This window comes from Brugia malayi, assembly GCF_000002995.4.
Source record: "Brugia malayi strain FR3 genome assembly, contig: Bm_v4_Chr4_scaffold_001, whole genome shotgun sequence".
Classification (NCBI taxonomy): domain Eukaryota; kingdom Metazoa; phylum Nematoda; class Chromadorea; order Rhabditida; family Onchocercidae; genus Brugia; species Brugia malayi.
In genome coordinates, this window is record NW_025062478.1 from 13,129,556 (window position 1) to 13,150,606 (window position 21,051).

Here is a 21,051-nt window from a genome sequence, read left to right on the forward strand (position 1 = left end):
TAAATAATCAAATGATGTTAGCAATGGTTTGCTTATTTCATCATTATTAAATTGCAATAAAAAGGAAATTTCATTCATTATAAATACATATATAATTATTATCGAACATTATTATTCTTTTCTCTTTTTCTTTCCCTCTCTCTCTCTCTCTCTCTCTTTCATTCATTTCATCATTTTCATTTTATTTTATTTTATTTCATTTCATTTCATTTCGTTAATTCATTCATTTTTTCTATTAAATCATTTATTTTATGCACTCATTCCATTAACCTTTTTATTGTTGTCGATAACAATAACATCAACAATAACAATAACAACAACAATAACATCAACAACAACAATAACAATAACAACAACAACAACGACCAATAATAATAATAAAATTTTTACCTATTGATTGATATTTTAATTATTAAATTTCATTTCCAACGCTTTTTCTTTTTTCAAAAAATAATCTAAAATTATTATTTAAAATTTGATCAATTCTTTATTGTAAATACATTCATACATATTTAATGAAAATGTTGAAAAAAAATTGTAAATTTTATAAATTCAATAATTAGTTCTTCTTCAAAAAAAAAAGAAAAAAAAAAGAAAAAATTTTGTTTTGAAAGAAAGTTTGAATTTTTGTCTTATTTTCAATTCAAATTTGTTAAAATTAACTAAATTTAAACAAATTTATTGATTGATAAATAACTGAACAAAAAGAAAAAGACGAATAAATTTATGAAACATAAAACTGTTTTTATAAGATAAAATTACTTGTTTATAATTCAAAGAAAGGGAAAGGAAGAAGAAGGAGAGAGAGAGAGAGAGAGAGAAAGAGAAAACGAATTCCAAATCTGTGTTTTTCGTTTTTTTTCCTTTACACTCTCTGTTTGAATTTAAACAAAAGCAAAAATAAAACAGAAAAAATAAAAAAAAAAAAAAGAAAAGGAAAGAAAAGATAAACATTTGTAATGATTAATTGATTATATTAATTTCAAAATAAAATCAATTCTTCATTTCATATATTTAATATAATTTGTAATAAACATATGTATTACTATTATGATACGGTATCCAATGATAAACAATGATTTGAAAATTTTTAAAAATGAAACACTAATGAAAAAAGAAATTTGAAATGAAACAAATGAAATGATAAATGATGAATGATAATGTATCAGCTGATAGATAATGATAAATGAATTTAATAAATTACACAAACGGATAAATTCATTTCGATACGAATGATTTTGTAAAATATAATTTATGAAATTTTATAATAGCTAATGCTTTTTACCCAAACATTTTACAAACATATATTTTACATATGCTAAATGATTAATTAATTAAATTTAATTCTAATCGAAATTAATTCCATTAAAAAATTAATTAGTGATAATTTTTACACACTAAAATATAAATAAATGGATAAAATATTTTTATTGCTTTCTAATAAACATAAAAAATTTTTTATTCTTATTGCACTTTATAATATTTATTTCTTTTATTTACATTTATATCACACATTTCATAAAATTTAATCAATTATAAATTTTTTATTATTATTAATTATAAATCATTAAATTTTTGAAAAAAAAATTTTAATTATTATTTAGAAAATTTATTTAAATAATTTTATTAATAATTATTATTTTCCCACAATTAGTTTTTTTTTTGTTGTTAAAGTAAAATATTAATTTAATATAATTTTTTTTTTTTTTTTGTTCTTTATTCTCTTATTTCTCGTTTTTTCTTTTTTAACAACTAGCAGGTTTTAAAATCTTTTTCAAAATTTTCAATCAACACAGCAACATTTCCGATTAGAAAAGAATGAAAGGAATAGAATAAACACAACAAACATCAAAATACACATACACATATAAAATTATTAGATGCATAATAAATAATTCGATAGTTTGAGATTTGAGTGAAATGAGAGTGAAATTTCAGCGAACAAGTTTCTGGTTGACTTTACCTGGACAGGTTACCTCTGTTATTTTACTATCACTCATCATAAGAGTATATAACAAGTTTGATGCAATATGTATGTATGTATATTAAAAGTATGAAAATCCATTCATAAATATATGTAATTAAATAATTGTAAAATAAAATGAAAAAATACAGTGAAAATTTTAATTTTAAAATATTATTAAATGTAATTTTGTTTTAATTTGTTAATTGATATTATTAATATTCGTTTTTTCTTTCTTTTCCTTTTTTTTTTTTTCTTTTTGTACATTAATAGATAATTTTAATTTTATTTATAAATTGTATGCATTTCTGTTTTTGTTGAATAAAATTTTTATTTGTAATTTAATTCAAATTTTTAAATTGTAATTTTTTGTATGAATATAATTATAATATTGTTAATAATATTCAAAAATTGTATCAATTAGATAAACTCTCAATTCTGCTCATTTTCAACTATTACTCTTTCTAGCTTATTATTTTTAAAAATAAATTTTATTTTCATGATGATTTCCTAATAAAATGGTTACTCAAAATAGTTTTTTTACGTAAAAAACGTAAAAACGTAAAAAAGATTTTAGGTTATTGAATTGATAGCTTTGTTATTACGGCATGTTACTGTTATATAATTTCTATTATCAAATGAAATTATACTTAAAACAGGATTATATATTAATAGATAGAAATTACAATAATTGTGACTATATATATATATATTTATTTATAGTACTATAATTAACTAAATTCATTCACTATCAGTAATAATGATTATGTTAACAAATATTACTATCAATAATAACGATTATGTTGAAATATATCACTATCAGCAATAATCATTGTATTAAGAAATATCATTATCAGTAATAATGATTACGTTAAAAAATATCACTATCTATGATAAAGCATATTATATAAATAATTTAAAATGATAAATATTAAAAAAGAAAAAGTGTAAAAGAATTAACTGAAATATTCCAAAAAGGAATGATTAAGATTAATAGATTTGATGATGATAATGATGATGATAGTGATGATAATGATGATGATGATGATAGTGATGATAATGATGATGATAATGATGATGATAGTGATGATAATGATGATGATAATGCTCGACTGGTAAGTTAAATAATAAAAGACATCATCAATTCGATTCGATTCAATCTAATCTGATCCGAATTTAATTTCATCTAACAGTTGTTAAGTTAATAAATTGATGAAAGAAGAGAATGAAAAAAAAAAAAAAAAGAAAGAAAGAAGAAAAGAAAACGTTTAGTATGAATTAGTAAAAAATTTTAATTTTAATACATTTTAGCAAAAAATTTTTTTCAGTCTTTTCAAATATTTCCCCGCCATATTTTCAACTTTCATTTATCAAAATGATAAATTTATTCTTTGTTTCACGAAAAGAGTACCAAAAAAAAAAAAGAAAGAAAGAGCAACGATTGATAAAATAGATTGTTAAAAGATTGTCAAATTTGATAGGCAAAAATGTATGCGAGCAAAATGATGATAATGATAATGATAATAATGATGATGGTGATAATGATAATAATGATGATAGCGGTGATAAGTAACATTTAATCAATTCGATTATTATTGATATATGTTCATCGGAACTATTAGTTTGTAATTTTATTAACATTGTTAAACTTATTTATTTTGTTAATTTAATGACTTTTAAAAGAGAAATAATTTCTCATTTTGATATATAAAAGATTTTTAATTTTATTATATATATGTATGTAGAGAGAGAAAGAGGGAGAGAGAAAGAGAAGGGGAGAGAAGGAGGGAGAGAGAAAGAGAAAGAGAGAGAGGGAAGGAGAGAGAAAGAGAAAGAGAGAGAGGGAAGGAGAGAGAAAGAGAAAGAGAGAGAGAAAATGGATAAATTTGATAATTTTATTAAATTCAATTACTCATTTAATATTTGATTTGTTTCATCGTTAACACATTTAAAAATATTTTTAATTATCTTATTTCATTTATATTTACTGATACATCTATACTAGAAATATTCATTAGTATTAATTAAACCGATTATTTCATTATTTCATGATAATATAGATCTATAATAAAAATTATCAGTGTTTTTTTATCTTATTATCAAATAATTGTTGTCAATTATCTTATTATCAAATAATTGTTATCATTTATCTTATTATCAAGTAGTAATATGCAAAAAACGATATATGATAGAATGTAATAATTTAGTTTTAAATTGTAATTACATTTGAACAGAAAAAGAAAACAATGATAATTGACAACTGATAAAAAAGATTGCAAATTTTTCAAAAGAAAATAGTAAAATATTTTTTTTCCTATTAACATTAATTAATAAATATTTGTCAATTATTATAATTAAAACTAAAAAACTATTAATGCAACAATTATATAAGTGTAAAAGTTTTTTTTTTTTTTTCAAATAATATTTGCAAATTATTAATATTTAACATATTTTTTAAAAAAAGAAAAGAGAAATGAAGAAATTTTCATTTCATTTCATTTTTTTTATAAATAATTTTAAGCAATCGGTGCGTAAAAAAAGAAAAAGCGCAAACATTCAGTTGCAAACTTTTTTAAATAAAATAAGTAAACTTTTAAATTAAGCAAATAAAATTTTATTAAATTTTAAATTTAATTAAAAATAAACAGAAATATTAAAAATAAATAATTAAAATTAAATTAAAATATTAAATAGCTGGATGATGATAAAGATAATATTTATCAATAAATAAATATATGTAAAACTCGTCTATAGAATCAAAAGTACCATGACAACCAATATAAGTCCATTTAATTAGTTAGATAAGTTAGAAAGAAATATATACCAAATTTTTTTAATTAATTCTTGAACTTTCTCTCTCTCTCTCTCCTTCTCCCCCTCTCTCTCTCACTTTTTTACGAAATAAAAAATTGTATTAGTAAGTTAAAAAATTAAAATCAAAATTGATTGAATCAAACTTGTTTTTATCAAATTATTTTTAATAATATTTTTGCAATTTTCAATGTTAAATAAAATTTTTGTTCAAATTTAATAAAACTGGAAGAATATGTTTTTTTTTTTTTTTTAATTATGTATAATTATTATAAAAAAAAATTTTTTTTTCACTTAAAACCATTTACATTTTTTCTTTAAGAAAGAAAAAAAAAGACGAAAAGAAAATGATTAAATTAAAATTTTTTATTATAAATTCATTATAGAATGTTTTTTGCCCTAATTAAAATTAAATAATTAGGAACAAAGATCAAATAAATGATCTAAGATCATTGCATTATTATTAGAATTATTATATAATTGCATTAAAAGCAATAATATAAATCTGAAAATCTCATTTATTAGCTATAATTAATTAACTAATCCTTCATAATTTATAAAAATTTTATCAATTTTATGTTTGTGAATTAATTAAATTATAAATTTGCATATAATCCAAATAACTAATCAATCAAAATTCGTTATTGCATTACAACTTTTACATTTACAAATTTTACAAACCATAAAGTTTTAAAGTGGTAAAATTATTTATTTCCACTATTCAACTTAATTATAATAAACAATATATTACACAAACGATTAATGCAAATATTTTTTAAAATAACAAGAAAAAATTATCATTTAAACTACAAATTCAGTAATTTCTTAAATACTTTGAGAATAGTTTGAGAGTGAAAAAAAATTAAATAATTTGTTAAAATGTGAGAGAAAAAAAAAGAATGAAATTTATATGCTATATGCTACATTATTTTTTTCATCATTCTTCTCATCAACTATTTTTTATGATAAAAATTGAATAATTTTTATCATTGAGAAGATGAATGATTAAAAGTGATAAGTTAAAATAAATTATTAAAAGTGATAAGTTAAAATAAATTATTAAAAGTGATAAGTTAAAATAAATTATTAAAAGTGATAAGTTAAAATAAATTATTAAAAGTGATAAGTTAAAATAAATTATTAAAAGTGATAAGTTAAAATAAATTATTAAAAGTGATAAGTTAAAATAAATTATTAAAAGTGATAAGTTAAAATAAATTATTAAAAGTGATAAGTTAAAATAAATTATTAAAAGTGATAAGTTAAAATAAATTTAATGATTTAGAGTTATTTTGGTCAATAACCTCATTTTGAAGGTTGATAATTTATTGAAATGGACAAAATAAGCAAATATAGAATGGATGAATATGTTTGATAAATGGACACACACACATACACACATACACACACACACACACACACATACACACATACACACACATACACATACACACAAATACACATACACACCTGCACATACAGACAGACACAGACACACACACATACAGGTGTATATAAGGTTATGAGTAGGAAATAATTGCATTATTGTTGACTGATTATTATTGTTGTTATTATAATTGAGGCGTTATGTATGCATCATTTCATCAGATCTCTCTATATATACATAAATACATTTATATATATATTTCATTCATTTCATTTTAAATGTATTCAAATTATTAAATTCAAATATTATCAGTAGAAATAAGAATTAATAAAATTTGCTAAGAAAAAAATTAAAAAAAAAGTTGAGAATAAAAATTTTATAATAAAGTTTTATAAATAATATTGCTTAATTTGAAAAGTTAAAAAGGAAAAAGGGAAAAAAAAAGAAATGATGTTAATTTGTTTAAAAAAGAATATTTTTATGCATTAGATAGATGCATGATGGAATGATGACTGTTTTTTTTTATTTTATTTTATTTTTTAAATAGAGAGAAAAGAACTAAAAATATATGAAAGAAATAATAATAATATGATTTTATTTTACTAAAATTTAAAATATATATGCATAATATATAAAATAAATATAAAAAAAAAGAAAAAATTAGTTTAACTGAGAAATAATATTATCTAATTTATTAAAAGAAAAATTAAATGCGCAAATTTGCAGGTAAAGAAAAAAGGATATTATTGAGTGAGAATTTATTTCCTAAATTATTTTTATGCAATAGTCTAATTGCTTTTGAACTTAAATTTGTTTTTAATGATAAAATCTATTTTGTAATAAATAATCATTCGACTAATATCAAATTAATAATAAGCTCAATTGACGATAAATTAATATTATGATATAGAATTCCGTCCATCCTAATTAATAAATAACTAATTAAGTGAAAAAAATGATGGCGAAAATTCCCCTAATTTTCTCTTGAAATTTGATATATACAAAGAGACACAAATAGTTAAAAATTAATTATAAGTAATTGTACATTAGCAATATTTATCGATTAAATTGCAAATAATACTACTAATATTGACTTAGTATTGCTCAGCATCAAATATAATCAGCCATTTGTTAAAATATGATAGAACTGATTTTTTCTTCATGAAAAAGGATGAAAAAAATTCTACCAATACAGATATAAGTTAGCTGAGAAACTATGATACTTCACAAATTATCAAAAATGATGCAAAATTGATTGAATTAATGAGTGACAAAAATTTGAAACTACAGATTATTTACTTAACATTTGTCATTGCTGAACATTATGGTGCAACTTCAAATTCTAAAATCTTTATTGACAAAGTTCGACCAATCAAAAACTGGAATTTCGAAATTTCCACAAATCTAAGACATCTTTAGAATAATCAAACCTCTCAAATATATTTAAATTCAAAGAATTTGTAACTCAAAGCATTCATAAGGAAATGAATACAAAACAAAATTTGATATTTCAAAATACGCGCAGAAAACATTTTTGATATGATTTCTCTTAAGTCATCACAATAACTGCTTAAAATTTCAATTAAACAAAATTTTAAACTCATCTATTAATATTAAATTGAAAATAAAATTTTCTAAAATTTATCACTAAAAAAATTTTTTTTTTTTTTTGCAGCTATTCTATATTATAAACAATTTCCAAATTTGGACGAAAAAACCTGCATTCAAACAAGGCGCAATGGAAGAAAAAAAGTGTAATCTCTGATTTCTTACTTTGGGCCACTACCAATCCTCAAACAATCCAAACAAATTCAACAACAAAAGATGAAAATTAATATGGCGCAAATATAACATAAACATCCACTAACAATAAGCCTAATCATCATCGTCATCATCATCACTAACATTATTATTATTATCATTGTCATCAACGTCATCATCATCATCATTATCATCATTATCGTCATCATCATCGTCGTCATTATTATCCCCATCATCATCTCCACTACTCGAATCACTTTTTCCGGAAGCTCTGTCATCATCATCATCATCAGCATCGTTATTGTCGTTATCACCCGTTCCGAGTATATTGCTATTGTGTACATTGCTGCTACCATCATCATCATCATCATCGTCATCAACATCATTATTTTTATCATCACTTCTCCTACTTTCTGATGCTGATTCATCTTCCTTTTCCTCTTCATCACTACTTCTTTTATTAATTTTTAAATCTGAAAATCCGTCATAATTCATGAAAAATTGTGTAATTATTAGAATTACTCATTTTAATACAACACATACAGATAAAAATTATATTAATGCTTGACAGATGTGTTAACGATTTGCCATATGAAAGGTATCAATGATATATTTGTTAAATTAATCCATTTAACTTTCTTAAATTAACCTAGAGAAAAGTAAGTTTGAAAAAAATACTACCTTTTCTTAATTCATCATCTGATTCATTCTCATTCTCATCATCATCATTATCACCACCATTAACAACTTTCTTCTCTTCTTCTTCTTCTTCTTCTTCATGACTTCGTTCACTTCCTTCACTTGAACCTTGCTCAGACCCTCAAAAATAATTTTTGCATAATTTAAAATTTTTAAAAATTAAAACATATAACAAAATTACATCGATATTTCAATAATATAATTGAATTCCACTTTAGTTAATGATAATTTTTAAACTATTACATAATTATATCTAAATTATAAGTGTATTAGATGCAAAACATATATCTTGCTATTGAACAGATAAATTGCACGAAAAAAAAAAAAAAAGAAATTGCCTCAAAAAATAATGAGCACAGATTATTTCGTCAATAAAATCATAATTTCCAATATTTAAAATTCCTATGTTATCATCATATTCTATGCATTGATTATAATCTAATTCATAACTAACATATTTTGCATAAACTTTAACTTATAATTTGCATAAACAAACATTAATATATCTTTGTTATATCAATAGCATAGATAAAAGAAATAATAATCTGATCTTTTGCTTATCTTTTCATTCAATACTTTTTATCCTTTTACTTTTCTTTCTATCTTTATTATTTTCAATCAAAATGTTCCGTACATTATTTATATATTGATAGACAGATAGATAGATTGAGAGATATATTTCAAATTGAATAATAACAATACTTTGGTGAAGTAAGCTTCAAAACACAATTAGCAGATGTCACGCATACGGCATGCTACTATGTTTGCTGAATAAATACAATAGACAATCAATGTTAAAAGAGTTAATTCATCAAATCTATGCTATCCCTCTCATATTTCAAAATACTATTGCCAAAATTCTCTACTCTTCTCCTATTACAATTCTTCTTCATTCTTAGTTTACTTCTACTAACAATAGAAATAGAATTGACAAAGATGAAACAAAATAAAAATCTTTTATTTCAATCTTAATTCACATGTAAAAGTGCAAACATTTAATTATTCATAACTAGTTAGTCTATTTTGGAACATGTGAAGCTCTTCGAGCATGAAAATTTTATAAAATTTAAATATCATAATGCTAAAAATTTGAAATAATTTATGAAATATTTTCTAATTCTCTCAATTCAATCATTGCCACTTTATTGTTTATTGTGAATGTATTGAAATTATTTTCCATATTTCACAGCATGCATTCTTACTTCGCAGCATGCAATCGTATTTCAAAATATTTTATTATACTCAGTTTATTGAGGGACAGTGAAGATTTCAACGAGAAATAAATGAATAGTGTGAGCTGTAAAGGAAGTAAATCTTCTTAGTAAAATAAATAAATATGTCATATCGTATTGCAAATGGTAGTATAGAAATAAGTTCGAAATTTAATAGCAAATAGAGAGAATTGTTTTAGTTACAATATCAATTCAAGGAATGCTTTCCTCTAAATATTAAATAATAAACATTCTGAAATTACGAAAAATATTTCAATTTTATTTAATTTAGGAAATGAGAAAATAATATCGTATGCCATTCCATATCAAATAACTCTAAAGAAAAAAAAAATCACCAAAATTGAGAATGATCTTACTTCAATCATTTAAAGAATTTATTAAATCTTATATTCTCATTGTATCTAATATACCTAACTAATAAAATGTTTGATACTATATGCAAATTGACGCTGTAAAATACAACAGATTATACATAGACCAAACTTTTACATTAGAAATGATTTGTAAATATGGATTATAAAGCATTTCCATGATATTTTACTTTCTCAATCAAAACAATGCAATATTTCGAAGATCAATCATTATAAATTAAAAGAAAATTTTTTATTTTTATTTAAATTTCCAAATTGCCTTCAATGTGTTATTGCTAATTTATTATGTGCTTATAATAACACCGTATAAGTGGTATACAATCACCTAGTTATGCAAATATTTTCTAGTCTTAGTATGCAAAATGTTTACAATAGACTATCTCTCCGGTTTTCGTCCACTCACTAAACACTGGAAGTAATCAATCAAAAATATATCTAGTAATGCTTAGCAAACGTAAACTAGCCTAACATTACTGGATTGGTAGGTTTAGTTTTCATTTCATATAACAGATATTATACTATCATATGTAATATGCAAATATACAAACAATTAAATGCGCTAATGTACGCACTTTACCGACCTTTGCATATATCACTATACACGTACGTAACTTATATAAGCGCATTAGGAATATAAATCAATAAAACAGTTGTTTTTCGAAATAATATATATATTATAATAATATATAATATAAAAATAATATATTATAATATAATATTATAATAATACCAATATATTATAATATAACATATGTAATATAAATATATATAATATATGATAAAAATATATTATATTACAAAAAATATTATAAAAAAAATTTATTATGAAATATTATAAAAAATTTATATATATGATATCACAATATAATAATTTACATATAATATAATATCACAATATAATATTTTATAATATATAATATGTCATCAAGTGATAAAAGACATTTCAGAACGCTAAAAGCATGACTAACTGAACAACTCAAAAAAAAAGACCTAAAGTAACGGAAAATATAAGCGTGATATATAATAAAATATAGTTGGACTTATATTCAAACAATATCAACAGATAAATTAATGAGCTAATCTTACTACATATAATGATATAAAGATGATAAGGAGAAGAAAATTAAATATACCTTCATCATCTTTTTCATCGTATGGATGCAATAAGTTATTCAATCGCTCTTGCTAAAATTGATTTAAGCAAGAAATTTAATCAATTTTACTATTTAATAAAAAATTGATTTTTTGAATATCAGTAGTATCATGACCATATGCAAACTATTGACACATATATGTAATATGCTTCTATCTTGTATTATCTTTTGTCCACTGCTTCGACTATATATACATAAAATACTTCTTGAAATTCAAATAGTTCTTGTTAAGTCATTAGGAATATTTCAACTGTTGATAAAGCTAAGAATGTATATTATCCTAATGACTTTTTTATCGAGACTAAAAACATAAAAAACAGAAATGCCTCACCTGTGCATTTAATTCATTCTCATCGTATGCACGATTTCGTACCATCAATTTTGTTTCTTGCTAAAATTTGATTTGTAAAAACAAGACTTATCAAAGGACAACAGACGATAAAGTCAAACTGAATTACTTCAGTAATATTCTCCCAACCAGATTATACTTACTATCTATCAAAAATCTCATTGTCCAATTTTAGTTTTCAATTTTTACGAGTTATCATTCTTCATCTTACCGTGTCATGCAAGATTTAGTCTCTGTTAACGAACAATAAAAAAGCTCTGAAAGTTTCAAATAAGCTAAGAAAATGATTAAACATGTTTCTTAATTAATGTTAAACAGCCGGAACCAATCCAAAAAATTAAATCAAATTAAACATTAACTGCTTAATCTGATTTATATAAGCTTTATTTTTAGAAGATCGACGTACGCAATTGTGTTGCTAATATCATAAAATGTTAATTTTACATTAATTATAAAACAATTACTAGGACCAGTTTTCCCAGTACTTTTTTTATTACTAAAACCAGGCAGTTCTATTGTTTTTATTACTTTTTATTAGTAGGGAGCTAAATGACTAATAAAAGAAGCTTAATTTTTCTCTCCCGACTTTTTTCTCTTCTACACATATTCATTTTGCATAAATCGAGATCTCACCCGTATTCGTTTGGTTTTCCGTCGAGTTAACGAAACCTTTGTTTCTAGTTCATTGTAATAAACGGCACCATCACGAATTGTAAATAAAAAATTGTCCTGCTCATATCCTTTTGTTGATTTATTTCTCACCAACCAATTATAATCTCGAACTGATTGATACTCATACCTAGAAAATTATGCAAATCCAAAGAGATAAGTATGGATTTTCAACATGAAATTATCCTACGACTATAATTTTTAATGCAATCCACGTTTTTGGTGATAAATTTTAAGCTAAAAATAGTCAATATGTAGACAAAAAAATATGCATATAGTGAAATATAAATCTCACTTTACAAGTTCTTATTGTTTTTAAAGCAGCTTATACAGATAATTTCTCAACTTACACATAGTCAGAATCGAATTCAAGACCCTCATCTGCATCTTTCAAACGTTTATCCAAGGTTTCTCTAGACGGCAAGAAATATGTAACAAATTGTTCGCCTTCCTCATCCATCATACCACTAAAAATAATTGTTATTTGTAACAAAATTAATATCATAATTATAAATATTAGAAGTAATTAAAAACATAATAAAATAATAATAAAAACAAAAGAAACACTTCATTAGAAAAAAAAAAAAAAAAACATTCCTAATAATAATAATAACTTATTAAAAGACTCACGAGAACCTACAACAACCATATCTAAAAAAAAAAAAAATACCACGCAATAAAAAAAACTGAAAATAACAAAAAAACATAGAAAAAATTTAAAAAAATCACTGCAAAAACTTAATAAAATACGCACTTTTTGCAAAGTCAAAAACTACAAAATACTATGGTTCAGTTCACCTAAATTCCCTAACTGTGATATGAATATATTTTTCAGACAATCATCTACTGTTTATTTCAGTCATCAGTTATCATTATTATCAAACACTTGGCTTTTTAATAGCAAACGTATGAAAAAGATTCCTCTGTTAATTCAAAGCTTGCATAAAGTATAACCAACTCCAAAGTGAACTTAATTTCATAGGAGAAAAACTTGAAATCTATTGTGAAAATCGAAATTAAAACTGCTGTAAAAATCGAAAAAAAAAGTGAGATATGTTTATTTTTTCGAGATATGTCTATTCTCATATCTATTTAGAAAGACTATTTAAATCTTATTTTCTTGGTAAGAAAGTTTATTTAAAAACATGATTAGCATGAACTTAATATAAGACAAAGAAAATCCGAAAAAAAAAATCACCGTATTAGTGCTTGCGGCATTAAAGTTTGCGCATCAACTTTATCATTTTGTGGTATTGGGTCACCATCGAAAACAACGAGTGCAAACGGGTGCATCCAATTCTGAAAAGAATTTGTTTTAAAAACTATTAAAAGTTTTTGAATCATTTTTATTTTAATTCATTGAATGAAAAGATTACATACGTATTCAAAATACGTAACAAATCTAATAATGTTATTTAAAACGAATCACTTCTATATCATTTCTCAGCATTAGCTATATTACTACGCATATTTGAAAGTACAGAATTGCTATAAAGATCATACCAAATTAAAATTATCAAAAATTATGCTTCCACAGATATTTGTAACATTAAATCTTACATCAAAATCTGGTAATAGTGACAGCTCCTCAACAGCTGTTACACCTTTCTTCGTTGGATGATTTAATACTGATTTCGATGCCTAAAAAATATCTTATATAATTGTTTTTTTTTTTTTTTTTTTTAGTTTATTTACATATAACTAAGCCATCATTAAAATACTGACGATATTTTATAAAAGGACAGAGCAGATGACTACTAAAATTTAACCGACTTTTTTAACCGTTACGTATATCATACGTTTAAAAAATGTACTTACATCATCAAACGTCTTATTAATTGCTGCTATTTGTGATGCTCGATCCCTGTATAATACATCCGTTTGGAATTTCTTCTTTGTACAATAGCCAATCTGTAATGTGCTCATTTTTTTAAAGGTTAAATTTGTTTAATAACGCATATAATCTTCTTTACATAATGGCCAATCTATAAGTAACCTATAAGAGAAATAAAGAAAATCAATTTCGATGAGAAAATGGAATCTATATCCATGAAAAGCAACAATCCATTTCTGCTTCTTTCTCAACCGTTAAATTTTTGTGATTAAATAAAATCAAAGATATGATGTAAAGAGTGGGTAGAGATCAAAAATGAAAAATAAACAAAGAAAGAAAGAGAAACTAATAGAAAATGACAAATGAGTTGAAAATATTAATGAACAATGAAAGGCCTACGATTAAAACACATACTGAGAAATCTACTAACCCTAGTTTCTTGTCGTTCAGCTGATACACCAAATCTTGTAAATTCCGAGCTAATATATTCTGTTTTCCTCATCCATGGCACCATTTTGCTATGTTGCAAGGATCTTCAAAAAGGAATTGTATGTTTGTAGCAATTACAAAAGAATAAAAAAATAAATAAATAAAAGGTTATATGATTTAATCGAAGATATGCAAACCTGCGTAAATTCTGAGGATTTGCTTGTTCATCTTCAAGAAGTTCGAGATCAATGGGATGATGCTGCAATAAGAAGCCTTTAATAAAATGAGCAAAATTCATAAATTTCATATAAAATTTCAAAAAGCATAGATTTCAACTTTCTACCTTGAATTTTAGTTAAATTAGAATTTCATGCATTAAAACAACGATTTTTATTGGGTAATATGATTTTAGGAATAGGATTAATGTATGAATGCAATTTACATTACTGTATAATCCAATACCTAAATGTACTTATTCACCTTGTTCAATTCAAGAGTATCCTTAAATTCACTTTCGTTTATTTATCACGAAAAAATTTATTTCAATCACCGCTTGTCACATGAAAAAATATTAAATATCGTTAAAGAAATTTATGAGCAAGAAGAAACAAACATACATACCTTTTTGGGGCTATCCGGATCAACATAATATGTTTCTGGATTGATAAGGTCAATATTAACGCCACAATCTGGTTCACAAAGTAATTCGAACTTGAAATTTTTTTCCAAGCTAGATGATTTGTAATCAGTGAATCTAAAAATAAAAGTGTTTTAAAAGCAGAAAGAAAAAGAGAGAAAAAAGGTAATAAATCAATGTAATCTTCCAACAATATAAAAAACTTCCTCTTCGTCAAATATGTTACATATACGAAAGAAATAAGTTTTGTTTCTTGTTTCATTAACAAATGGAATAGAAAAACAGCAAAATAATGAAGCAAAAAACATTACGAATGAATGAAGAAAAAGTGAATACGATATTTACTAGAAGTAAAAAAGTTAAAAAAAAAAGAAAATCAAAGTGAGTGAATGAAACTAATCCATCATCGATAGTTCATTTGTCTTAATTCATATTTCGTGTTTAAGTTCAAACTAACCTGCTTAATGAAACAAATGGACATGCTAAAAATTTCGTATCAAAAGGGATATCCGGTAGTGCATTGCTGTATTTAACACGACAAAGAAAATCAGCTTTTCTGCAAATAAAATACATTAAGTGTGATATGAAATAAATTATGTGAAATGATATAGTTATTAAAAACTAATCATTTCGAAAAAAAGAAAAAAACACAAAAATCATTTCGTTAATGAAATTTTGTTCGCTAAATACTGCATTATATGGCAAAACAAAAGTAACAAAACCAGAAAAAAAAAGAGAAAAATGCTGAATTGTCATAAGAAATAAGAATATCTCGATATCTACGAAAATTTTATAAAATAAGTCAAAGGAAAAAAAAGACATACATTGGACGTTCTTCACGACCATTTACAGCATGACGACGAGTTATTCCAGTAGTTGATGATGAACTCGATATATCAAGATTAGCCATCCTTAAAATTAAAAATTAAATGAAATATAATAGCATACTTTAATCAAACAAAAAAATATATATGTATATATTTCAGTAAGTATAATAAATTCCTAACAATTAAATGCATAATAAACTTATCCTTATCACTCTTTTCATCCTTTCAAAATACAAACATTCTATTCTCATTTCTATTCCTATCACTCTCTGTTCTCTCTTCAAAATCAATACAAACTTATTTACTACCTTATACTTAACAAATTCTACTCAAGTACAGTATTCCACTTTCACTGATAACCTATCAAGATTATCAAGACTACACTATCAAGACTTGCTTAACATCACTCTCAGAAGCTACACCGCGGTACTCATCCCCATCCCCAAAAGTATACCAAAATATCTGGTTGGGATATAATGCATTTGCTTAATGCTGACCGCGTAATCTCTTGCTGCGGGATTTTACAGCGATTTCTTTTCTTTTTTTTTTGGTACGAAATAGATGTGTTTGTTGTTTTGGGGATTGGTCGATGTTGCTGCTGAATTTTATGTCATTGATTGCACATTCTTTTCATTCATTTGTTGCTTATCAAATAGGTCATGACCCTTAAAAAGGTTATGACCTATTTCAGTTAGATAGGTTATAATCATAAGCATTTGTAATTTGAAGCACAACAAATCATATTTACTTCAGATAGTCTCACATAAATTCAAGTTTATTGAAATGTATTTGATAAATTTGAAACATTATAGCTATCTTCAATAATAGTAGATTTCATTGATTCCTCGCAGAATTGCTAATATTTTGAATAGGTTTTTTTGTAATATGAAAGCTATTAATCAATATGAATTAAAATCATTTATCATTATTACGGTGTGAATTCTTGTCTGGTAGTATTTCTATAAACTAAACGTATTACATTTATTTATCCTTCTATCTTTGAATGTTACTGAAGAATTTGCAAAAAAAAAAGTGCAAAGTTAATGGAGTAATTGTTAAATTTATAGTATTAAAATGTTGTAGTACACATCTAAATTCACATTTTGCATTTCTTACAAAACATATCTTCATTGTATCCAAAAAGTATTGATTGATATTTTTTCATTTTCAGTTATTACTGCTACTCATACACTCATTTTGCATGTAATAATGGATGAATTTGTTTCTTTGAATTTTCCATTATGAATGATTGGTTAGATTGTAATGATTAGAACGGAAAAAAAAAAAGAGTCAGAAGAAATAATATTAGTTTGGGTAATTTAGTTTCAAAAAAAAAATAACTCAAATGAAAAATTTTCGGTTATTTTTTGAACATTATTATAGTTTCGAGAAGAAAAATGAGAAAAATAGAAAAGGATTGAAATGAACGTAAGAAGAGATGATTAACTTAGTTTAAATTATTATGCTTCTTGCTTTGCTTCCTGTATTTTGAACTTCTTACCAGTAAGCTTACACATGAATTTGTCTTCTTCTTTCGTTTATTTCTTATCTTTCTCTCTCTTCTCTCTCTCTCTCTCTCTCCTTCATACACACACATTCCATATTTTATAAAATTAACATGAAAAAAGTTAGTAATTAAAAATTTGCACATCCGACTTTAATTTATCTCCTTAATTAATAAGTATTAAATTAAGAACAAGCGATCGATGATTTGTATGTGTTTATTACACATCAAAAAGTAAAAGTATGTTATCTCTATTCCTCATTCATCTTATCTATTCATCCTTTCTGCTTATCCTTCTTTAAAATCAATGTATCCGAAATATATCAGAGCATTTTCTTCTTCTTACTTCATCCTCCCACTGATCCATTCACTCATCAAATTTGTGTGATTCTTTGGAATTCTTCAAATTATTTCTATTCTACGATAAAGTGATGGGCATCAGTTTTTTTCCTTTCGTTCATTTAAAATAATTATTATCTTAATATACATATATATATATATATTTTTTTTGTTTGATAAAAAATAATTTAAATTGAAGAAGGAATTATTAAATTATAATATCAAAAAATTCGTTCTACCTCATTCCTTATTGCAAATGTTTTATTCGAAGAAAGAATTATTTTAATTGAAATTTAGTAAATTTCATATTCATTACTATTGATTTTCCTCCTATTATATTTATGTTATTTATTTATTATATATATATATTTTTTTTGAGTTCCATTTGACTTCATCAATCTCTTTCAATTTTTTTTCTTATCAAAATCATAATAATTATTTTGATAAGATAGTAACTAAAGTAAAAGATAGTAAAATTTTTTTCCAAAAAAAAATTTGATACGAAGCATTAACTATTAAAGCGAATAATTTTTTATTCATGCTAAATTTAGATCTAATGAATTGTTCATCTTTAACTTAGATATAACAAATTATCTAATGATGCTATTTCCATTGTTCTTTTTTATTTGATTTTTATTGTGAATAAATCTGCGATTCTCTGAAATTAAGAAGTGAAGAGGGGAAAGGTAGTATGACTCATTTCTCAAACAATTTTTTTTTTTTTTTATTAATTGAATATCTAGTTCTAAAATTTTTGGCATTTTTTAAATTGAAATGTTCTGAAAGGTATTGTGAAGAGGGAAAAAAAGATCACTGTGAGCAGTGCATGTAGATTAGACATTTGTGAAACATCAATTTCATGAAATATATTTGTTAACTCAATTGCAATTTATTTAATCGATTTTTTAATATTTAAGACGAACCGTATCGTTTTTTGTTGTTTACATATCCTGTGAATATTTATTCATAGAATTTATTATTGAAAATATTTGGAAAATTAGGTTAATCAAACTTTTCAACATTTTTTCTTTTTTTTTTCTTTTTTCTAAGAATGGATCCGAATCGTGATGTTTTGAACAGCCCGAAATGGTTTTATCAAGGAGAAGATCATCGCGTTTATGGTAGGAGATTTTTGAATGAATTTTTGAAATTTTCCATGTAATTTTGAACAAATCAGGAAAGATTTCTTATCTTATCTATTGAAGGACTACATTTATTAAATTATAAATCATAGGGCCATATTCATCAATGGAAATGCAAAAATGGTGCAAAACGGGTTATTTCACGGATACTATGCTTATTCGTACAAAAAATGAAGAACGCTTCCATACGCTTGCCGAATGGACACGTTATAGTAATGGACAGGTGAAAATTTTGGAAATTTCATAGTTTTAAAATTTTTTATTTTTTCAAATTATGAAAAGAAAGCACTTTATTTTATTGTTTAATAACTTCAAAATTCATGCTAGCATTTTGAGAGAACTCTGGGCATTGCTACAAGGCTAGACGATAGTAAACACTGAATAGGACTTCGCTCTTCTTAAAGAATGTTTTCGAAAATGGATTTTCAGAGTCCTTTTTTGCTTCTGGTGAGTTCATTCGATCATTTGATCAACATGAATATGCAAGTGCAAATGTCCCAGTTGATTCTGACTCCCGGTCGTGTTCCTGTATCCAGTGGTCCTTACCTTATGGTACCCCAAGCTGCAGCTGCAGCAACACCTAGCCCTGTTCCTGGTTTTCCGCCAGGACATGGCTTCATTGCTTATCATCAGAATCCAATGGTAGTTGCACCTCCAGTACATACCTTTATTCCGCATCAAGCTTTCTCACAACCTCCCAGTGAACCTGTCGATGAAGTACCATCGAGTGCAAGCAATACACCAGATGGTAGCGATACAGGATGGAATATAAATACAATGCAGAATACGGTAGATTTTACACTTTGTTTGAAGCTGTAGTTGGTTTATTTGACAAAAATTTCGAAATTTACCTGTCGTTGACCAAATCTTCGGACATCATTTCGATTTCGAAATTTTGGCTGCTCAAATTCAGATTTATGTGATACTCATTAATTTCCATCATTAGTTTAAGGTTGTTTATTCAGGCTTTGTTGCCACTTCAAGAAAAATCTACGGATACATATGATGCATCGTGGAATATAGTACGTGATATTGGTACTGGACCGGATCATTCAGAATGTTGTGATGCTTTCACCCAAACAAATCCAGGAAGAGTTTGTTTTTTATTACCACTTTTTCCTTTTGTTTTCTGTACAAGTTTCTATCCGGTTGTCATATATGTTTAAATATATCGGGAACTAGATGTGCATTAAAAAAGACTGAGCTGATACGTTTTTGTAATAAAAGTTTTTACCTTCGTTCTGCATATCCATTTTACAGCACATATGAAAAAGCATGCCTTATGTTTCCATTTTTGCAAGTAATCAGTCCATCCCACAAATTCTGTTCAATTTTTTTGGACTTACTTAACATTCTAAATGATATATATATATATATATATTCTTGATGCCTGAAAAATATCATCCTTATAATAAATAGTTGACTGTTTAATTATATTTTTCAGATTTCCGTAGAGCAAGCTGCACGACTTCTTACCGAGCTAACCGGAATCCAGTTGGAGATTGAAAGTTGAACGAATTTCTGTTTACATCTTCTTTTTCATGTGCAATGCTTGTTGCAAAAGTTATCACGAAGTCATAACGAAATTTCGTTTCCGTTCATATCATTTATATGTGTTTTTATGCCGAAATCAAACTTATTAGCATAATTTGATGACAATTGCTACTGTTATTTTTTCTAAATGAAAAAGTATTGTGCTTGAGTCGCAGTTCTATTCCTGGTTGCTGTAACTGAAATGATCGATTTATAAGAAAGGGAATTCAGGAAATTGGAGTATGAAGTCGCATAAGTAAAAACGGAGGAATTGATATTCGAGATAGCTTCATTTCTTATAGATATTCAAAATATAATTTCGATAATGCTCGAATTTGTTAGTTTTTGGAATTCATCAAAAAATCTTTTTATATTTCATCTTCCATAACTAAAATTGTTATTTCTCTTAC

General features: G+C 24.5%; 3 protein-coding genes across 3 annotated transcripts; 2 read left to right on the top strand and 1 right to left on the bottom strand.

Moving 5' to 3' along the window:
- Positions 1–2,943: 2,943 nt before the first annotated feature.
- On the top strand, positions 2,944–3,536 carry Bm17853 (Uncharacterized protein; the record flags this gene model as incomplete). The annotated part of the gene is made up of 2 exons (XM_043082598.1): positions 2,944–3,078; positions 3,417–3,536. 2 exons carry the CDS (start codon positions 2,944–2,946, stop codon positions 3,534–3,536), a joined length of 255 nt encoding a protein of 84 aa, XP_042938532.1.
- A 4,500-nt stretch (positions 3,537–8,036) lies between these two features.
- Positions 8,037–16,206, bottom strand: Bma-pafo-1 (Paf1 family protein; the record flags this gene model as incomplete). The annotated part of the gene is made up of 14 exons (XM_043082599.1): positions 8,037–8,395; positions 8,604–8,741; positions 11,358–11,409; positions 11,710–11,769; positions 12,361–12,526; positions 12,747–12,863; positions 13,595–13,695; positions 13,957–14,037; positions 14,215–14,307; positions 14,661–14,763; positions 14,857–14,918; positions 15,281–15,413; positions 15,754–15,852; positions 16,121–16,206. 14 exons carry the CDS (start codon positions 16,204–16,206, stop codon positions 8,037–8,039), a joined length of 1,650 nt encoding a protein of 549 aa, XP_042938533.1.
- A 2,811-nt stretch (positions 16,207–19,017) lies between these two features.
- On the top strand, positions 19,018–20,621 carry Bma-sao-1 (GYF domain containing protein; the record flags this gene model as incomplete). Its single annotated transcript, XM_001892002.1, has 5 exons — positions 19,018–19,087; positions 19,201–19,331; positions 19,538–19,897; positions 20,074–20,202; positions 20,553–20,621. 5 exons carry the CDS (start codon positions 19,018–19,020, stop codon positions 20,619–20,621), a joined length of 759 nt encoding a protein of 252 aa, XP_001892037.1.
- Positions 20,622–21,051: the final 430 nt, after the last annotated feature.